This window comes from Camelus ferus, chromosome 15 (assembly GCF_009834535.1).
Source record: "Camelus ferus isolate YT-003-E chromosome 15, BCGSAC_Cfer_1.0, whole genome shotgun sequence".
In the NCBI taxonomy this organism is placed as follows: domain Eukaryota; kingdom Metazoa; phylum Chordata; class Mammalia; order Artiodactyla; family Camelidae; genus Camelus; species Camelus ferus.
In genome coordinates this window covers 26,672,147-26,692,273 of record NC_045710.1, presented here as the reverse complement: position 1 = coordinate 26,692,273, position 20,127 = coordinate 26,672,147, and the positions used below count along the sequence as shown (strand labels likewise).

General features: G+C 33.6%; 1 protein-coding gene across 3 annotated transcripts in view; it reads right to left on the bottom strand.

The window, feature by feature from the left end:
* Positions 1–20,127, bottom strand: part of RMDN2 (regulator of microtubule dynamics 2) — a 58,185-nt gene that overhangs the window by 19,319 nt on the left and 18,739 nt on the right. For all 3 annotated transcript variants that reach the window (XM_032497362.1, XM_032497364.1, XM_032497363.1), the window contains exons 3-7: positions 11,009–11,183; positions 9,934–10,036; positions 8,388–8,448; positions 1,972–2,047; positions 996–1,073 (exon numbers count right to left, since the gene is read on the bottom strand). In XM_032497362.1, the coding sequence (XP_032353253.1) occupies positions 996–1,073; positions 1,972–2,047; positions 8,388–8,448; positions 9,934–10,036; positions 11,009–11,183 (493 nt within the window). The remainder of the gene's footprint in view (positions 1–995; positions 1,074–1,971; positions 2,048–8,387; positions 8,449–9,933; positions 10,037–11,008; positions 11,184–20,127) is intronic.

Genomic DNA, 20,127 nt, shown 5'->3' with positions numbered 1-20,127 from the left:
AAGCCCCAGACTCAAGTGAGGTTGGGCCAATGGTTTTTAAATCTTAGGGGAGTTCCCAATCTTCATGAAGGCTCAGATTCTTAATATTTACAACTGACATAATAAAAACTGCTTCCAGGGCTGTTAAAAAGATGAAATGAGCTAAGAAAAATAAACTATAAAATGGATGTATAGCAGGTGCTCAACAAAAGTAATCTTCCTTCTTCATCCCTAATCCTCTACGAGCCTCAATTAAAAAGCTTCCTCTTTTGCCTACCCTAATTTTCTCATTCAGAAATAGCATTTCTATTTGGGGTAATTTTTTCATGCATCTGTTTAAATATTCCTTCACATTCTGTTAGTTTTCCATAAACAAATGTAATTTAATAACACATTGGGTCTTAGATTTACCAGACACTTTTATTTCTATATGTTTCACGTCCTCTTCTAATTAAGTTCTTTGATGACAAGGACAGTGTTTTATTTATCTTCTGGCCAGTGAGCACATAATTTATGCTCAATAAACTCTGATAAATGAAAAAACGTCCTCCCACAAAACAGAGAGCAGTGCACCAATACAGGATGCATGTGTGTAGGTAGCTGATCACCTGAGAAAGCACATTTGAAGAGAGGCAGTGTGACTGCTGCAGGGGAAATGGAAGGTAGTAAAGAAAGAAAATACATGCTTTATAAAGTGGTATATTGTATGTAATGCAACATATAATTATAAAATATACAAGTTTATAAACTCATAAAATATGTACTGATTTGATCATTTTCCTTACAGCAGGCTCTAGGTAAAATAATATAAGAGCTATCTTGATAGTGGTGGTGGTTTCACTGGTGTATGCATCTGTCAAAATTCATCAAATTGTACATTTGAAATATGTGTAGCTTACTGTACAGGAATCATACCACAATAATGTGTTAAAAAAAAAAAGACTAAGTCACAGAAAATACATCATATAACCATAGTATACTCAAGTAAGATTGACAGACAAAAGCATTCAACTTACAGTATAACAGTATCTTCCCTTGAGGTAATATAAAAATGGTTCTTCAGGTAAAAATTCAATTGCTTTATCTAGATGTTCCTGAAAGAAAATCCAAAAGAAACATCATCTCCCAAGTTTCAGGCAGTGCTGAATGGAACTCTGCCTGGTATATTCAAAGGGGCTCTACCACGTTTTTTTTGCCCCCCTCCTCAATCTTTATCATTAATGCAATTAAGCTTATCAATAATTCAGTCATCAAATGCTCACAACTAGAACCAGAACTGTGACTATAATTTAATAAAGCTACAGAAAATGTCACTATAAAAATAGAAAACATCCAAGTCACATTTTTGTCTGCCCATGACTTCCCCAGCTAATACTTACTGACTGAGAAGCAAACTTACAAATATCAAATGATATAGATCTAATGGAGTAAAAAATAGCAGAACTAGGTGACAGAGGAATCTACTCCCTTGATATTGTCAAAATGGTTATAGGGAGCAAGAAAACAAAGAATTCATTGCCCATCCCTGTAATTACTGACCTTGAGGGGTTATGTACTGAGCTATTATAGGCACATTATAAATAATGAATATGTGCATTACTTATTTTATTCATCTATCATGGCAAATTTAAGCCTTAGATTGAATTCTACTCCTCCCACCAAATCAATACATAGAAAATGTTATCTAGTCCCAGTCATGTTTATGATGTTGGTAAGCTCATGACCAAAAGGCTAAGTGTTTATCTTTGAAAAAAATAATACTCATCTACTATGTGATTTCTTTCAGGATCAAGAAAAATAATAATCTTTAATTACCCAAAGAGTTTGATTCTTTTTGGCACAGTACTATTTAAAAATTGTCATTTCATTTAAGTAAAAAAGGATAAATTCCTAGAGATTAATTTGTTGAATAATTTGATTTATACCATTAATGAAACATACAGCTACATTAAAACATTCTTGATACCTATGACTCAAGGTATCAAGAAATACCTTGAAGCGATATCCATAGTTGATTTTGTTCTGTAAGCCCTCAAACTCAGATACATAGCCACACAAAACCGCATACCTGAAAAGAAAAAAAAAAACAGTGGACATTGTGTAAACTTTTAATCAACTACCACCAAATATATAACATTTAAAAAAGATCTCTAAATTGTTCATTTAACGAGAGTATTCATATGGATGCAAGGGCCCTAAAAATAATAAATGCTTGACATTAATATGAGACCAGTTTCCTCATCTACAACTGGGATGAGGTGTGCTGTGAGGGTAAAATATCTAAAACGGAACTGCTTAGAATAGCGCCTAGCACGAGGTGAATTCCAAGAAAGATTAGCTGCTGCAGTCGCCATCATCAACGTCAAAGTCACAGAGACTCTCAGAAAAGGCTCATCATGTATTACATTGAAAAATATATTGTCAATAGATCCCTGTTTCTCTTTAATAAAAATAAAAATTTCATGGCCCCTTTTAATGTCATTAGAAAGTTAAAATAAATATGACTAAAAACAAATAAAATCAAAAGTAATTTTAGAATACGTTTTTTCAAAAATTCCTCATGTCCTTCAATTCTTCCTTGGAAACACTGCATTTATCACAAGAATAGTGCACCTCATGGATTCTTTACTTTTTTTTTTTCCATTGGGAATAAAAAATTTACATAAATAATTATTTGACTATAGATTGGATACAATATTTGTTCAGCATTTTGCTTCCTCTAAAAATTGAGCATATATAACTTCATTACATTCAGACTGTTTCTGCCTGTGCAAAAGCCTTCAGAGTATTTCAGAGCACTTTTGTCAGAGACAAAATATTCATTTGCCTAAATATTTCAAGAGTAGGTCTTAATTTTCACTTGCATTGTCATAACTGAAATGAAAAATGTAATTTTAGGTGTTATTTATCTTGATTGTTTCTCTGGATACACATAAATTTCAAATATAAACTTGAAGTGAACAATTTTCTTAATTTGGAACAGTCAGACCATTTCGGGACACAAAAGATCTCATAATTCACAGAACTCATGCACAATCAATAAAATGGCCACTTTTCAGTTATGACTTTTTTGACCTCTTAGTTTTCATCTTCTTTATAACGAACAGAAGAATCTCCTACAGTAGAAGCAAGAGTAATGACAAAAGCAACCTATTAAAAGTGATCTGAGATTAGGAGATACTTCCAGTCACAAAATCCAAAATCAGACTGCATTTCACATGCATCTCTGCACCACCAGAGATTGGGCATTTAAGGAAAAAGATTCTTGAACTCTCTTGTGAAAATTGCTATTGTTGTCTCCGGCCTCATCATGTTCTTTTGAAATGCTCTCTGTCATTCCGGTTTATCATTCCTCTCAAAGAGTTCCAGATTGTGGAGAAAAACTCCACACAACTACATCCCCAGACTCCCCATTTTTGTTATGGGCATCATCATTTTCCAACTTATTTGGATTTAAAACCTTAGGCCACTTAAAAAAACTTTTATTTTAAAATAGCTTACTAATGCACAACATGATGACCATAATTAACTCTGTTGTATAATATACAGGAAATTTAAGAAAGTAATCCTAACAGTTCTCATCACAAGGAGAAATTCTTTTCTTTTCTTCTTTCTTTTCTTTATATTGTATCTATATGAGATGATGGATACCAGCTGAACCTACTGTGATAATCATTTCACAATATACATAAATCAAACCATCTTGCTCTATGCCTTCAACTTATGCAGGGATGTATGTCAATTATTTCTCAATAAAAGTGAAAAAAAATTTAAATACAAATAAAAATAGCTTGATATTTACAGGAAAGTTGCAAAGATAGTACAGAGAATTCCTGTATACCCATATACAGTTTTCTCTATTCTTTACATCTTATATTACTAAAATACATTTATCACAACTATACCAATATTGATATACAATATCAATTATTTTCATGATGAACCAATATTAGTACATTGTTATTAACTAAACCCTATGCTTCATTCTAATTTCCATCTGTTTTTCCCTGATACCCTTAAGTTTTGACACTTTTCTCTCCATCTTTCCTTCCATATTTATTCCTATTAATTCACACCTTGTTTGGTATCTCTTTCAATATGTGAAAATCTTTTAATTACTACTATCAACCATTGTAATCAATTACAACAACAACCATGCACCATGTTCCTCCTAATTTTGTGTCATTTGCAACTTTTATAAGCACACCTTCCATATCTTTACCCACTGACTAAATTACTGAACACACTAGTGTCTAAAATATAGACCTGGAATCATGATATTGTCAACAGTTATTCTGCTGAATAGCCAGGGCTCAAACCCTTCTGCCAACACAGGTAACCCTGATCCTTGCCCATATCAACATCTTGTCCCCATGAATATCATAAGTGAACTTGTCTTAATTCATTGCTTAAATCCAGATACATTAGCTCAATTTCTCTACTCTACCTACTAGCAAATTAAAAATAGGTCATGTCACATTTTTAGAAAAATCTATGTTGGGTCTACTTGAACTTCCCCATTCACAGAAAACCCAACTAATTATTTGTGCTGCAATCAAAGGAAAAGGGTCTATCTCTCTGATCTATAGCAGTGGAATCAATCTTCTATTTTCTGAAAATCAGAACAACTGATGCACATCTCTAGCTTTTACAGAGCTCTGCTCAGCACGTTCTCTCCAAGTTCTCTGACTGAACAAAAAAACATGACTTTTGAAAACCATTGTATGAAACATGAACATTTTCCCTTACAGATAGTCTGTCACCAGAGTCTTATGTCTTTCATAATCTTTTTTGAAGTCTGCTTCTTTAAAATCTAAAGTATTTATCTTCCAATGTGCCATGAATTCAAAGTTCATCTGACCACATTTTCCCAAAGGATCATCACTTCTTTTCTGGCAATCAATCCCACCTATGTCTCTGGATGTTGTTTTTTATATTGTTTATCTTTAAAAATGTAATTTAAAATTTTACTTTGTAAACTCTCACATTGATGGGAGCTATGAAGAAAGCTAATGCACAACATGGTCCATTACTTCCATCTAGAGGTTGTTCTAACTATACACGCTTTGACAAAAATTCTGCATTTTTCTTAGCACTGATATTGAATATTTTAATAACTGACAAACATTCCTGTTTCAATAACTAGTAAACAACTACTAAAACAACTCCATTAGTTTTTCCAGTAGCATTTTCGATTTAGCACCAATGCTATTTATACTGTGACAGAGGGCAGAGGATGTCATGAAATAATGAGTATATACAAATATAAGACTTGTTTTTTTCCCCACTTATCATGTGACTCTAGGTTACTAATCACCACACCACACACACACACACACACACACACACACACACACACACAGCCTTGCTTACACTATGTATAAAATGGAAACAGGTTGTTCTATGAATCACATGCTAGAAGGCATGTGGATATAATTTGTGAACAGTAGAGCACAACAAATACGTAAGACGTTGTTTATAATTAAGGTCAGGACTATTTAGCTAACAAACTGCAAATCCATTGGTGATTTTGCTCTCTTGATTCTAGAAGTATTTTAGGCTGGTACAACAAAGACAACAGAATTTTATAGACAGCTTATGTAGCCTTAAACTTACAAAGTAATTTCATTTTGGAAAGGATGAAAAACAAGTCTTTAAAATAATGTTTGTTTTTCAATTATTCCCTTGATAGTAATCCCTTATGATAACCTATTTCTAATGATTGCATATTTTATTTCAAACTGAAGGCTTATAAAACATCACAGAACCCTGTAAACCATAGGTCAGCAAAGTTGCTGTGGGACCAGGTAGCAAACATTTTAGGCTGTGGGATCAGAAAGTCTGTTACAGCTACTTGTCTTCATCACTATGTACAAAAGCAGAGGCACGGCTGTGCTCCAATAAAACTTTATTTATAAAAGCAGGCTGTTGTATTTGGTCTGTAGGCCACAGTTTGTCACTGAAGCTGAACAAATGAGATAAACCCTTAACATAGTCAAAAAAATTCCAGCAGAGTAAGAGCTTTTCACAGTATTTTATTACAATTAATTATGGAATCCATTAACCTAAATTACACCCATTGCTTCTCAAGTCAAAGTTTTAATTTCTCTTTTTCATCACCCTAAACCTCTACTACTGTATTTAATGGAATGAGAATTCTTATATTCAGTAGACACATTATAATATATTCTAAGAATTAAGATAAAATTAACATTTGAATTTATTAAATTTTATCAATGGATCATATTTTGTTTTTTAATTAAAAACTGATACTGAATAAAAAATCATATGAAACAAACAGAATTGGATCCGTACTCTGCATGTATCTGGGTGTGTGTCGATAAGATTTACCCTTGGGGTTAAATCCCATGGTTATAAACAAGACAATTAGTTCACAAGAAAAAGGGAAAAAGATGAACAAAGGAGAAGTAGCCAGATCAGCAGAAGACAGGCTGAGAAACCCACAAAGGAAGATAAGCATAATCTATCCTTACAAGATGTTTATGAAGCCCTCAGAGAAGATTCAACATTGTTCCTCCATGAAAACTTGGAAGTTCACATTGATAAGTGTCCTCAAATTAAGGATTAACATCAAATGCATATTTTAAATGTGATTCTTCATGGATGCAGGTGCATGTATGGGAGAAGGAAGAGGACAACAGAGGAAGAGCAACCCAGAAGGAGGAAGAGGAGGAGGGGGAGGGAGCAGAGAGGAGGGAGAGGAAGAGGAGGAAAGGGAGGTGAAGGAAGGAGGGAGAGGCTCAGAGTTAAGATTAGGGCCTGGGTGTTCCTTCTGCATCCACATCTGGCTAACCAGCTCCCAAACACCTCCAAAATCCAAGGAGATGAGGGGAGTGTATAGCTCGATCAGTGTAAATTCATCACAGCTATACCAGAAATGGAAGAACAGAAGTACCTTAACACATACCTGTATTAATTTATTAGTATTATGCAAATTAGATGAGGAAGGTGAAGTTGGCTATAGAAATAATACCCAAGACCCTTATATACTGGAGAAATGATTTTAAAGATATGTACCAGGATGTTGTTAACTGCAAAATTACTTTTCTCCTAGAGTTTTGGCAGAGGCACCAAGGGCACAGAACAATACTTTATCTATAAGGTACTCCAGGTCCTAAAGCAGGACTCTACTGCCCATGCATGACACATTAGTGAAATTATTCGCAGGTTCTGCCAGGCTCAGCCCTTCACCCACCTCCAGGCTGCATAAGAGAAGGCAAAGAATTCACTGTGGCAGAGAGCAACCTGGAGGGAGGATTTCTGTGGATAGAACTGTTAGAGTTCCGCCTCTCATCTTTTCATGGGAGAGGGAAGGGGGTAAGCTTGCATCTCATTTTAAGCCAAGAGATGGCAGTTTCAAAATATCTATTCTTATTTTGGTGTGTGTCCCTTAGAGTTTGGGGGACATAAAAAATGTTATCTGACTCCTGCCCAGGGAAGTTTTGAGAGGAGAGTTTGTGAGTGGAGCTCCCCCTGCTGATGGCAGAGTAAAGAAACAGGTCTGTTTTGGGAAAATGGTTTTGCACTTCTGAACTGGTAAGGCAAAAATGAATTTCCTGGGGGATAAGTGTGGATCTGCAGCAAAGAAGCCATTTTGAGAGAGATTTTGCCTAAGAGTTCCCCAAAAGGATAAAATAATCCATAAGAGAGGTGGATTTCTGAAAACCTAGGTCTGACAGAAGGGTCATAAATAAATTTATTACTGTATCTTCCTAGCACCTAAAGAACCTGTATTGCTGAGGAGAAAAAATAACCAAGGAACTAAGAAATGTTATAAAAATGCAACTGTGAGTAAGAGGAAGTGTTAATTTAAAAAATATATTTCTGCTTATTTGTGTTTTATAATTCTAAATATATACCAAGGATCCAAAACAAAACATACTCAAGAATAAATTTTTTTTTTGCCCCAAGGATATTCACCTACCACCATCCAACTAATTAAATTTCCTTTGTTTGAGCTTTCTTATATTATAAATGGCTTTTCTCTGACCTGTGAATTTGTATACCTTCACTCATCAAGGTATAAGAAGTGGCCGATGTGCTTTTATTCTTTGAAGCATTCTTTCTACATTTCTTTTAGAAACATGGCATCATGCTAGTGTTTGCTTTCAAACAAACTGTTACATTCAATGAGATTTTATAGAATTATCAGGCTCAAAGCTATTGGACTTGGTAGATTCCCTTATGAAATCTTCAGTGAAAGTTACACATACTTTTAATACATGAGACTAAAAAGAAAAGAACAGTTACTGTGCTATAGACTAAATATACTTTTGGGTGAATGTGACAGACAGGTTAGGTGGGTCAGTAATATTTTAAAAATCCACTGCAATTTATAAAGGGATATATTAGAATTTCACAAGGCTGCATCAGTTCTATGTACTTACCAGAGATGACAATGTCCATTCATGGGTGCTCTAGTAATAGCTTTTTCACCTAAAGTCTTTCCTGAAACATAAATGGACTTACATTTAGTACCTTCACGTGAGTTGGTGAATTAAGCCAGTACTTCCAAAGTATGGTCCCAAGACCAGATCCCCTTGAATCTTATCAGTAAAGCAAATTTTGGGCCACACTGGAGACTCGTTCGATCAGAAACTCTGAGACTCAGCAATTTACTTTAAGGAGCATCTAGTGATTTTGAGGTATACTCAAGTTTGAGACTCACTAAGTGATTTAACCAAGTGCAAGAAAAGTCATTCAATCATTATTTAGAAGCGTTAATAGAAATCGTTTTATAATTAACTCAACCAGCATTTACTGAGTGCCTTCGAAGTATAATATTATGTGAGCCTCTGGGAATAAAACAGTCAAATAAGACACATTTCTTGACTTCCAAGGGTTCACAGTTCAGGAGGCAGCAGGTATATAAACAAATGATGTGCAAAAAATAAATACAAGGTAAAAAAAAGAGAGTACAGCAGAGAGCAGAGAGAGCAAGTCTATCCAAAGGGGTAAGTGAAGGCGTCCCAGAGAAGCTCTCGCCTAATCTTTCACAATAATGAACAGGCGCAGTACATGAATAGTTCTCCTAAATAATTTTATTTAGTTTTAGAATAACTTTTAATAATGTATTAAATACATTGCATAGAGGTCTGTCTAAATCATATTCTGAAACTCTTTCTCTAAAAGCAGCTTTTTTTTTTTTTTAAATACCATCTACTTTTCCCTGCTCCTTTTTTTTTTTTTTTTTTTTGACTTGGAAAGTTTTGAAAAGAGAAGACTTTGGAGTAAAAGAAAAATTAAAGACATTCTGATGTCAAATTACTATCCTGAAGCTCAGCAAGATGGCATTTAAGGGGCTTTTTGAAAGAAAGAGTCTGATATTCAGTGAGAGTCATGGTGATAAATATATAAATGATTTGACATTCTGGCTGTTTTTCTTTTACTGTTGTTATTTTGGAAAATTTCAAAACTATGCAAAAAAGTGTCAAGGACAGTATAATGAACAACCATGGACTCATCACTCAGCTTAAATAATTATCAGCTCAAGGCTAATCTTGTTTTACTAAGATAAGTTTTGAAAAAAGTATTAAAGTTTGAGTGGTTATTTCTTTGTGGTATCTGGAGTTCTACATTACAAGAAGTAAGGAGAGTTATTTTAATTGAGGTGAAAGACTTTGCTATGATTTCTTCTCAAATTATTACCACTTAATGTTTCATCTTCCTGTGATTTCATCAACTTTAAAACCTGAAATCTGAGTTTTTCAGTGGCCTATTCTAATATGCTCAAATATTTTTAAAGAACATTTACTTTCATCCTAAAAAATCTTTCTGTCCTTAGACTATGTATTTTTTAGTACCAGGATATAGTGAAATAGATTAACATACCGGTTTTAGCTAAGATAATTTAGCTTTAATTAAAATTCATTAGTGGTTTATTACAGATAATGATTACCACTTGAGGATAATCAATATTTACAAACTGCTTACCAATATTAGCATAATGTTTCTTTTCTTGTGCATTTGTAGATAGCTCAAACATGTCTCCATACGCACGAGCAAACCGCCAAATAAACTCTATTTCATCTCTAAACTGAAAGGACAGAACTGCACATTAGATTAACTCAGTAACTTGACTTTATATCAGATGGTAAATGTTTTCCACTGCAACTTATAAAAACTTAGGCAGGTAAATTGGTACCTAGAGATGACTGTGTCTACTCATGTGCATGTCAGACTTTAAATTCAAATATTCATGGCTATAAATGTGATTTGATACAGTGTTACATTTGGATCATAACACCAATGAATATTATCCAGACACTAGCCCCTCACCTACAAAGAAGAGAGAACTGATAGGTGTCAGAATCTATAAATTCTGCCCAAGTTGTAGCACCTTCTTATTCTCCTTTCTGAGTTATCTACTGTCAATGTGATGCCTCAATGGGCATTTCAGATAATATTTGTAAGTTATTACATACACTCAAAAGAGCAGTCACTTTTTTTTTTAACCTAAATTACCTAAAAACATAATCCTGGAGATTTAAAACCTTTTAGATAATGTGTTTAGAGTTGCTAAATCTTCAAACGGTTATATTGCAAACCCCACCCTTTTTTTGGTGGTGGTGGTGGTAAGGATGGGCTTTCCAAATTCAGCCCAATATTAAGCATTGAAAAAGGATTACTGGTAGAAATATATTTAAATATCAATTGCTGTTATATTAATGACTATAAGATAGAAATCTTAAAATGTAGCATTTCCTCCCCCCAGAGAGGCAGTATGTCTTGTTCTTTATCTCTTATAAAATATTAAATATATCAAATTGATAAAAATCAAACTCAATCTGTATAATTATATCTCTGCTTCTTGTTTTTATCATCTTAGAGCCTAGTAAACTCTTATATTTACTTTATAAATTTTAGTAATATTATTTTAAACACTTACATCAATCATGTAGTTTGTGCAAACTGTGACAGGATTGTTATGGTCATAACACAAATGGGACAGTAGATTAAATCAAGAATTTAAAACTATACAAACATGTTATTATCACATATCTCTTACCTTTTCTTTGTGGTCACAAAGTAGTTCAAAACTCTCCATTTTGCTAGACTCATTCATACGTAAATTATCGGCCGTCTGAATAAGAGCATCTAGATTTAATTCTTCTATGTGAGTATTAAATGCCTTAGGGACTGGAAAACTCTGTTCTTCAGTGTCAGTATTAGCTGTAACATACCTAAAATAGCAGAAATAATCATCAACTCTCGTGAAAATTGCACTACCATGGCCAGAATAATCCTTTTAAGGTGCAAGTCAAATCATTCCACTCTCAGGCTTGAAGCCCAGCAACGGTGCCCTCCTCCATTCTGAAAACGCTCAAGTCCTAGTAACAGTCTATGAGGCTCGATGAGATTTGTCTCCCAATTCAATCCACCTCTCTGACCTTGTTTCCTACCGCGTTTCTCATTCAACTGCATACTGGCTGCCTAGCTGTTCCTTAAGTATGCCAGGGACACTCCTACCTCAGGACCTTTGCTTGCTGTTCTGGCTGATGGAACGGCTCTTCCTTCAGAAGAGGATATAACTCACACCCTCACCTCCTTCAAGCCTCTGCTCAATGTCATCATCTCAGCGCAGTTCAACCAGACCACTCCATTTAACGCTGCATCCCCCACACTCCAACTCCCTCTTCCTTCACCTCCAATCTCCCTTATCACACTTGACTTTCTTTTTCTAATATACTGTATAATTTACTAACCTATCACATATGCTATTTTTTGTCAGTATCTCCCCCACTGGAATACATGCTCCCTAATAATAGGATTCTTTGTTTTATTAATTGACTTAGCAAGTGCCTGGAACAGCACCTGACACTGTGGATACTCACTAAATATTGCTGAATGAATGATACAGAGTTGGAGGAACTCAAATGTGTGTTATATTATATGATATCTATATAATCTATGTTCTATACACACATGCACATGTATTTATATATACACATATGCATGCAGATACATACATATGCACACATATGTGCATTAATCTGTAGCTCAAGATGATGTTCTAATTCTTTGCTTAGTTTCTAAAAATTCATGCTTCCTCCCATATTTCCTTTTTGGTAGCATACAATTAAATCCACTATCAGAATAGGAGATTTTTAATATAACATTCTAAGTAATTGATAGATAAAGCATATGAAAAGTAGTAAGGATACAATTTAAACACCAAAATTAACAAGCTCAAATCCAACCAACATACTATATAGAACTAGACAAAGAACATCTGGAGAACACTTTCTTTTCCGGCACATATGGAATATTTATGAAAACTGTCATGTACACAAGGCCATGATGCAAGTCACAAAGGATAACAATTACTCTATTATGTAGACCATATTCTCTGTTCACAAAGCAACTAAATTAGAAATCACCACTGAAAAGTAGAAGAGAAAAATCCAATATTTAAGAATAATTTAAAAATACACTTCTAATTATATGCTTGACCAGAATGACTAAAATGAAAAAAAAAAAAAAAAAAAAAGGTTGGTGAGAGAGTGGAGAAAATGGAGCTCTCATACATGGATGATGCAAGTGTAAACTGGTACAACCACTTCGAAAACTATGTTTGGCAATGTATCTTAAAGCTGGCATATGCATCCTCTACAGATTCATCAATTTGACCCCTAGGCATATATCCAAAATAAACGTGTACCTATGTTTATTCAATCATGACAGGCCATAACTGAAAACTACCAAATGCCTATAAGGAATAGAAAGCTCAAATAGTGTGGCATATTTATACAGTGAAAGAAAATTAGTAATGAAAATGAATGCTCTACAACTACACACAACAAAATGGGTGGATGTCACAAGATAATGTCTATGAGAGAAGCTAGACACAAAAGAGTACATAGTGTATTATTTCATTGATATAAAGTAAAAAGATAAGTTTAACAAATTCATGCATTTAGAAATCAAGATGGGTTATCTTATTGGGCCCAAGAGGCAGGGAGTGACTGGAGGAGGGCATGGCAGGAATAGCTGAGGTGCTAATAATATTCTGTCTGCAAATCTAGGTGCTGCCTTCAGAAGTGTATTCAGTTTGTGAAAATTCGTTTATCTATATACTTGGTATTTGTTATTTTTCTACATCATTTCAAAAAGTTTAAAAAGAAATTTAAAATACAAATCTCATGTATAAGAGAATGTAGGAAAGAAAGCAGAAGTCATTATGAAAAGCATTAGGAATGAAACGAATGAACCATTATTGCTGCAGATACAGTACAGGTTTTAAATAACACACTACTATAAACAATTTTATGATAATAAATTTAAAATTTGAAATGAACCAGATAACCATCTACAAAAATATAATTGGCCAAAACTGCTCAAGAAGAAATCAGTCATGAAAATGACATAAAAGGTGACTACAATGGAAATAAAGAAGTAAAGTTATCTGTATTCATTGATGACATCATTTTGCTTATAGAAAATCCCGAGGAATCCACAAAAAAGCTATTAGAACTAATAAACAAGGTCAACAAGGTTGCAAGATCCAAGATCAACATATAAAAATCAATATATTTCTACACACTAGCAATAAACAACCCAAAAATGAAACAAAAAATTTCACTTACTATATTATAAAGAATAAAATTCTTCAGAAAACATTTAATAAAAGGTGTGCAAAACTTGTACAGTGAATACTATAAAACATAGTTGACATTAAAGATCTAAACACATGAAATCCCATGCTCACAGATTAGAAGATTTAATATAGTTAACATAGCAATATTCCCCAAATTTATCTAAGATTCAAAGTAATTCCTATTAATATCTCAGCTGCCAATTTTTTTTTCAGTAATTTGACAAAGTGGTGTTAAATTTCATATGGAAACACAAGGGACACAGTATAGTCAAAATAATCTTGTAGAAAAACAATAAAGAGGATTCGTACCTCCAGATTTCAAAATTTACTATAAAGCTGCAGTAATCAATACAGTGTGGTACTGTCAATAAGGATGCAGATACGGGAAAAGATTAGGGTTTATTAAGAATTAAGGGTACGTACAAAAATCCTTACATTTATGGTCAATTTATTTTGACAGGAATACCAAGACAATTCAGTGGAGGAAACAATATTATTTTCAATAAATGGGACTGAGACAAATGGATATCCACAAGCAAAAGAATGAAGTTGAAATCTTACACTATATATAAACCACAACATATATAAACATTAACTCAAAATGGCTTAAAAATCTAAATGTAAGAGATAAAACTATAAAACTCTCATAAGAAAACACAGCAGTAAATTTTGTGACTGTGGATTAGGCAATGATTTCATAGATATAACATCACAAGTACAAGAGACAAAAGGAAAAAATAGATACAATAGATTTTATCAAAATTTAAAACTTTTGTGCTTCAAAGGCCATCATGAAGAAAATGAAAAGGTAGTTCACAAAATGGAAGACTTACAAATCATATATCTGAATATATATACTAAATATGCATATACTGAATATATGTGTTCTTATGTCTATAGAACAAGTTAGAAAATGTAGTTTTATAAAACATATCATTTATATACTATAGGAGTATATTCAGGAAAAATACAAAGCGCCTAAGAAAAAATTCCACTAAAATTTTTAAGACTTTTCTACAGAATATTACAAAATACCATCTGAGAACACTGAGTGCCTAAATAAATGGAAACAGATACCATATCCATGGACAGGAACAATTAACATTAAAACAATTTCACATGGTACCAAATTTTTAATCTACAGTTTTAATGCAATTCCAATCAAAATCACAATTGAGGTTTCCAATGGAACTTACCTGACTCTAAAATTAACACGGAAGGACAAATGTAAGAAAAGCAAAGACAATTTTACAGACAACAGGACTACAGTCTAAAGGATAAAGTAAAGTGGTTAAAGTACTCCAATGTGGTATTGGCGGAACAGTAGACAAAGTGGCCAAAAACCAAAAGAGAACAACTAGGCCTAGTATCTTCTCCACATTAAAAAAGCACCCAAGCGTGGGAAACTGTTCTCCTACTTTGGACAGGATACTTCTACCTATAACTGGGCATTTATCAAAAATTATGAGAAAGTTTCAAGAAAAAATTTAAAAGTAAGGCGTATCTAAATACACCTGGGAAAATTCACAATGTGTGTATTAACTTTGGGTTAAAGTTTAGATTTGCACTGGGGCCAAGAAAAAAAAAAACAGATATTTCACAGATTATCTGATGGCAAACAATCTTCCAACACTCTTTTAGCAGGCCTGGAAAAGTTTGCCCTCAAATATCAAATTTACTTACAAACATTCACCTCCTAATATACTTTTTCAGCTTATTTTCTGCTCCAAATCTGACTAAGAACTGTGCCATTTTCCATACTCATTCATTGCTGCACAATCAATTACTTGCTTTAATAGCAACAACAGCATATCTGCAGGCATAGTTGCATTATTTAAAGAGAAAATGACATTATTTACTGTGAAAATAAAGAAGTGCGTTTACACAAGTATAACAGTAGTGAGTTGCATCAGAACAGGGAAAAACATGCCTGACTACAGTACTGTGGCCTCTCTCCATATCAGGCATCCTGATTCAGTTCCCTTTGCCTACCCTTACCTAACACTTCACTTGCCCCACTTTTTTTTTCAAAAGATACATCCTAAGAGACTGATGTCAGCAAGATAATGAAGTAGGTAACTCTAGGCCTTCATTCCTCCATGGAAACACTAAACAAATAACAACAGATAGATTGAAACAGCTTTGTGGAAGAACTAAAAAGTAGTCAAGGATTTGCAGCAACAAAATAAATGCCCAGTCAAGAGAAATCCATACTCGGAATGGTAGAAAACGTCATGGTGATTTTGGTCACCCTGTCTCACCCTTCCCTGGCATGGCACAGCATGGCTGGGAAGAAGTCATCCAATTCTTGGCTCCTCCCTTGGGACAGAGGAAAAGAGTGGATCCTGTTTGCAGTGCTCTGGCACACTGAGAGGCTTCCTAGGACTAGCTTTCTGTTTAGCTTGCCTTAAGAGCTCAGACAGAAATGAAGGCATAGTGCAGATACCAGATATCACTCTGGCAGTCACTATGGTATGTGAGAACTACAGGAGGACTGTAGACTCATAGGTGCCTGGGTGCAAGAGATTATGGGGAGAGGAACACAATAGGACATCTAAGGCACCAAGAAGAACAGGAGTGAGACTCTTACTGAAATTAAGATATTTAAAAACAGTTGTGTATAGGGGGGAACTGGAAAAGAAGCACATGCACAGGCCCAGGGGAAACTAATGCCTAGAAAAGACTTAAGACGACCTTAAGCCTTCACACTAGTTAGTGGAGGCCTGTCTTCCCTGCATGGAGCCGATCTACAAAGGCTAGGACAGATGGCTCTTTTTTCAAATGTGTAATTTTTAATAAAAGGTCACAAAGCATAAAAAGAAACAGGGAAGATGACCCATTCAAATGAACAAAATAAATTTCCAGAACCTACCTCTAAAGAAATTGAGGCTTTGGACTTACAAGACAACAATTTTAAAACAACAGTCTTAAATATGCTCAAAGAGCCACGGGGTGAAATGGAGAGAGAACAAAAGGTAATCAGTAAAATAATATATGAACAAAATGAGAATATCAACAAAGAGCTAGAAATAATTTTTTTTAAAAAGGAACCAACAGATATTCTGGAGCTTAGAAAGCAAAAACTAACTTAAGAAATTCACTGTATAGGATCAACAATATACTCGAACAAGCAGAAAAAAGAATCAGCAAACTTGAAGACAGAGCACTTAAAATTGTTGAGTGTGAAGAGTCAAAAGACAAAGGAATAAAGGAAAGTGAATAGAGCGTAAGAGATTTTATGGAACATCATAAATCAGGCCAATATACATATAATGAGAGTCCCAGAAGGCAAAGAAAGGGGCAGAAACCTCATTTTGAAGAATAATGGCCAAAACCCCCCAAGTTTGAGGAAATACATAGATACACAAATACAAGAAGCTCAATTAATTCCAAATAGGATAAACACAAAGAGATTCACACCAAAACACATACTCAAAATGTAGAAAGTTAAAGACAAATCTTAAAAATCTTGAAAGCAGCAAGAGAAAAGCAACTCATTACAAAAAAAAGATCCTCAATAAAATTACCACTGGATTTCTCAGCAGAAACCTTGGAGGCCTAAAGGCAGTGGGATGCTATTATTTAAAACGTTGAAAGAAAAAACTGTCAACCAAGAATTCTATATCCAGGAAAACTGTCCTTGAAAAAAATGACAGAAATTAAGACAATCCCAAATAAACAAAACAAAACAAAAAAGAGGGTGTTCATTACCTCCAGATCTGCCTTATAAGAAATGGAGTCCTTCAAGTTGAAATGAAAGGACATTAGACAGTAGTAACTTGAAGCCATATAAAAATATAGCTTTCTGGTAAAGGTAAATACGTGAGTAAATATAAAAATCAATATTATTGTAATTTTGATTCATAATTCCATTTCTGATTCTTTTACAGTATTTAAAAGAGAAAAGCATAAAAATAATGATAAATCTCACAATGACGTTGCACCCCTAGAATCTTTTACTATATACAAAAGTTAACTAAAAATGGATCAAAGGCCTAAATGTAAAATCTAAAACTATCAAACTCTTAGAAGAAAACATAGGGGAAAAGCTTCATGACATTGTATTTGGCAATGATTTCCAAAAGCACAGGTGACAAACTAAAAAAACAGATAAACTGGAAATCAAAATTAAAAGCTCTGGGCATCAAAGGACACAATCAACAGTGAAAGGCAATCCCCACAATGAGAGAAAATGCAAACCAAAGCCACAATGAGATACCACCTCACACACACTCATTAGAATGGTTATTACCAAATATATATATATATATAATATATATATATATACACACATACATATATATATATATATATATATATACACACACATACATATATATATATATATATATATATATATATAAAATATAAAAAACAAGTTGACAAGGATGTGAAGAAAATGGAATATTGTGTATCTTGGAGGAACATAAAATGGTCCAGCTACTTATGGAAAAAATTATGGCAATTCCTCAAAAAATTAAAAATAATATTACCATATCATCTAGTAATTCCATTTCTGGGTATATTATCAAAAGAATTGAAAGCAGGGTCTTGAAGAGATTTGTACACCCACATTCATAGCAGCATTATTCACAACAGCCAAAAAGTAGAAGCAACCAAAGCATCCATCAACAGATGAATGAATACATAAGATGTGATACATGCATACAGTGGAATACTACTCAGCTTTAAAAAAGAGGGAAATTCTGACACATGCTACAGTATGGATGAACCGTGAGCACATTATGCTAAATAAAATAAGCCAGTCACAAAAGGACAAATACTATATAATTCCACTTATATAAGGTACTAGAGGAATCAAATTTACAGAGATAGGAAGTAGAATAGTGGTTGCCAGAGGCTGGGGGAAAGCGGATCAGGGAGTTATTGCTTAATAGGTATAGAAGTTCACTTTTGCAAGATGAAAAGAGTTTTGAAGACAGGTGATGATGATGGCTGCACAACAATATGAATTTACTTAATGCCACTGAATTTAGAAATGGTTAAGATGACAAATCTTATGTTATGTGCATTTCACCACAACTAAAAAGTTAAAATTGAAAAAAATTTTATGATACATGCTAAAAGGAGGAGAAAAAAAAACAAAAGTAAAAATATCTCAGTCAATGATATAAATTTAGGGGGCATTTTATTATGACAAATAATTGAATACAAATTTCTTTCCTCCAAGAAAAACAATTATATTCTAAGTATTTTAATTGTTTAATGCATTTTCCATTTGTTATTCTGATAAATACATTTATAAACTTTAACATAATGGAAAAAAATTTTTAAATATTCACTTCAAAAGTAAAATTTTTAGAGACATTTTTAAAAATAAAAATTTCATTTAAAATTAAAAAAATAAAAATTTGGGGGAAAAATCTTAGTTTTTTTACTTTTAAAAATAAAGATATATATATATATATGTTTTATCTCTGATTTCAGAGTTTTCTGAATTCCCAGACATGCATAAACAAATATGCATTAAAATTATTTAATTAAAATATTTGGTTTCAATATACTCTACATATTTCCACTACAATATTTTCTACTTATGACTTGATTTTTGTATTAGTAAAAACATTGTCTATCAGCAGGTGTTTGGCATGAATAATAAAGCTAGCAAGGCTGATATAAATGGGGGTTCGTAAACTGATGAATATAGCTCTATAGATTACACAGGAATACTATCTGGATAATTGGAGTAGAATTAAAAAAAAGTGTTAAACTCTCAAAGAATACATTTAGAAGACCTATATATCAAAGTTTGATGATGTTTTCAGATAACAGAAGTATTATAGTAGTCACTTAAAAATTTGGGACTAGTCAATCCATAAGCAGTAAATCTGTCAAAAGCCTGAAACAGATGAATAATCTTTGACTTCCATATTCCAATGTTAATAAGCTATCTTTCAAAAAATACAGAAATTAAAGTTAAATTTAGACTGCAATGTGGAGATCTTTTTCACAATATGCAGTGAAGCTTAGGAAGGGAGGAGACTTCTAGGAAAACTGAGCAGTGATTTCTACAGACTAAAGAGTGTGCCTGGTGGGAAAGCTTCTGATCTGAGCTGCCCTTCTAAGAGAGGGTAAAGTCTGAGGTGATCTTATTTTAGGAATTTCATTAGGTGCAGATTTGTCTTCATCTTTAGATAGTACTGTTTTCATCTTCAAAGGGATCTGAGGTGATTTCATTTTGAGATGGGGTAAAGCTACTAGCATTTTTACAAAATCCAACTTTATGGAAAACAGGGGAAGTTACACTCTGAGAGGGGTGCTGTTGAATCGAAGCTGGAGAGTTATTTCTACTGTGACTTTGAGAACCAGGATGAAGGGAACTGTTCCTTAACTGGTCTCCTCCTTGAGTATCGCTGGCAATTCCATGTTGTTGAGAGGAACAGGACGTGAGAGTTGGAAGAGAAAGGATGGTCACCATGTTGTGATAGATGCTGTCAACAGTGTCCCGACGGGCTGAGGAATTAGCTTTTGTTTCAGAATTCATAAAATGTTTAGTGTTATAGTCAGGA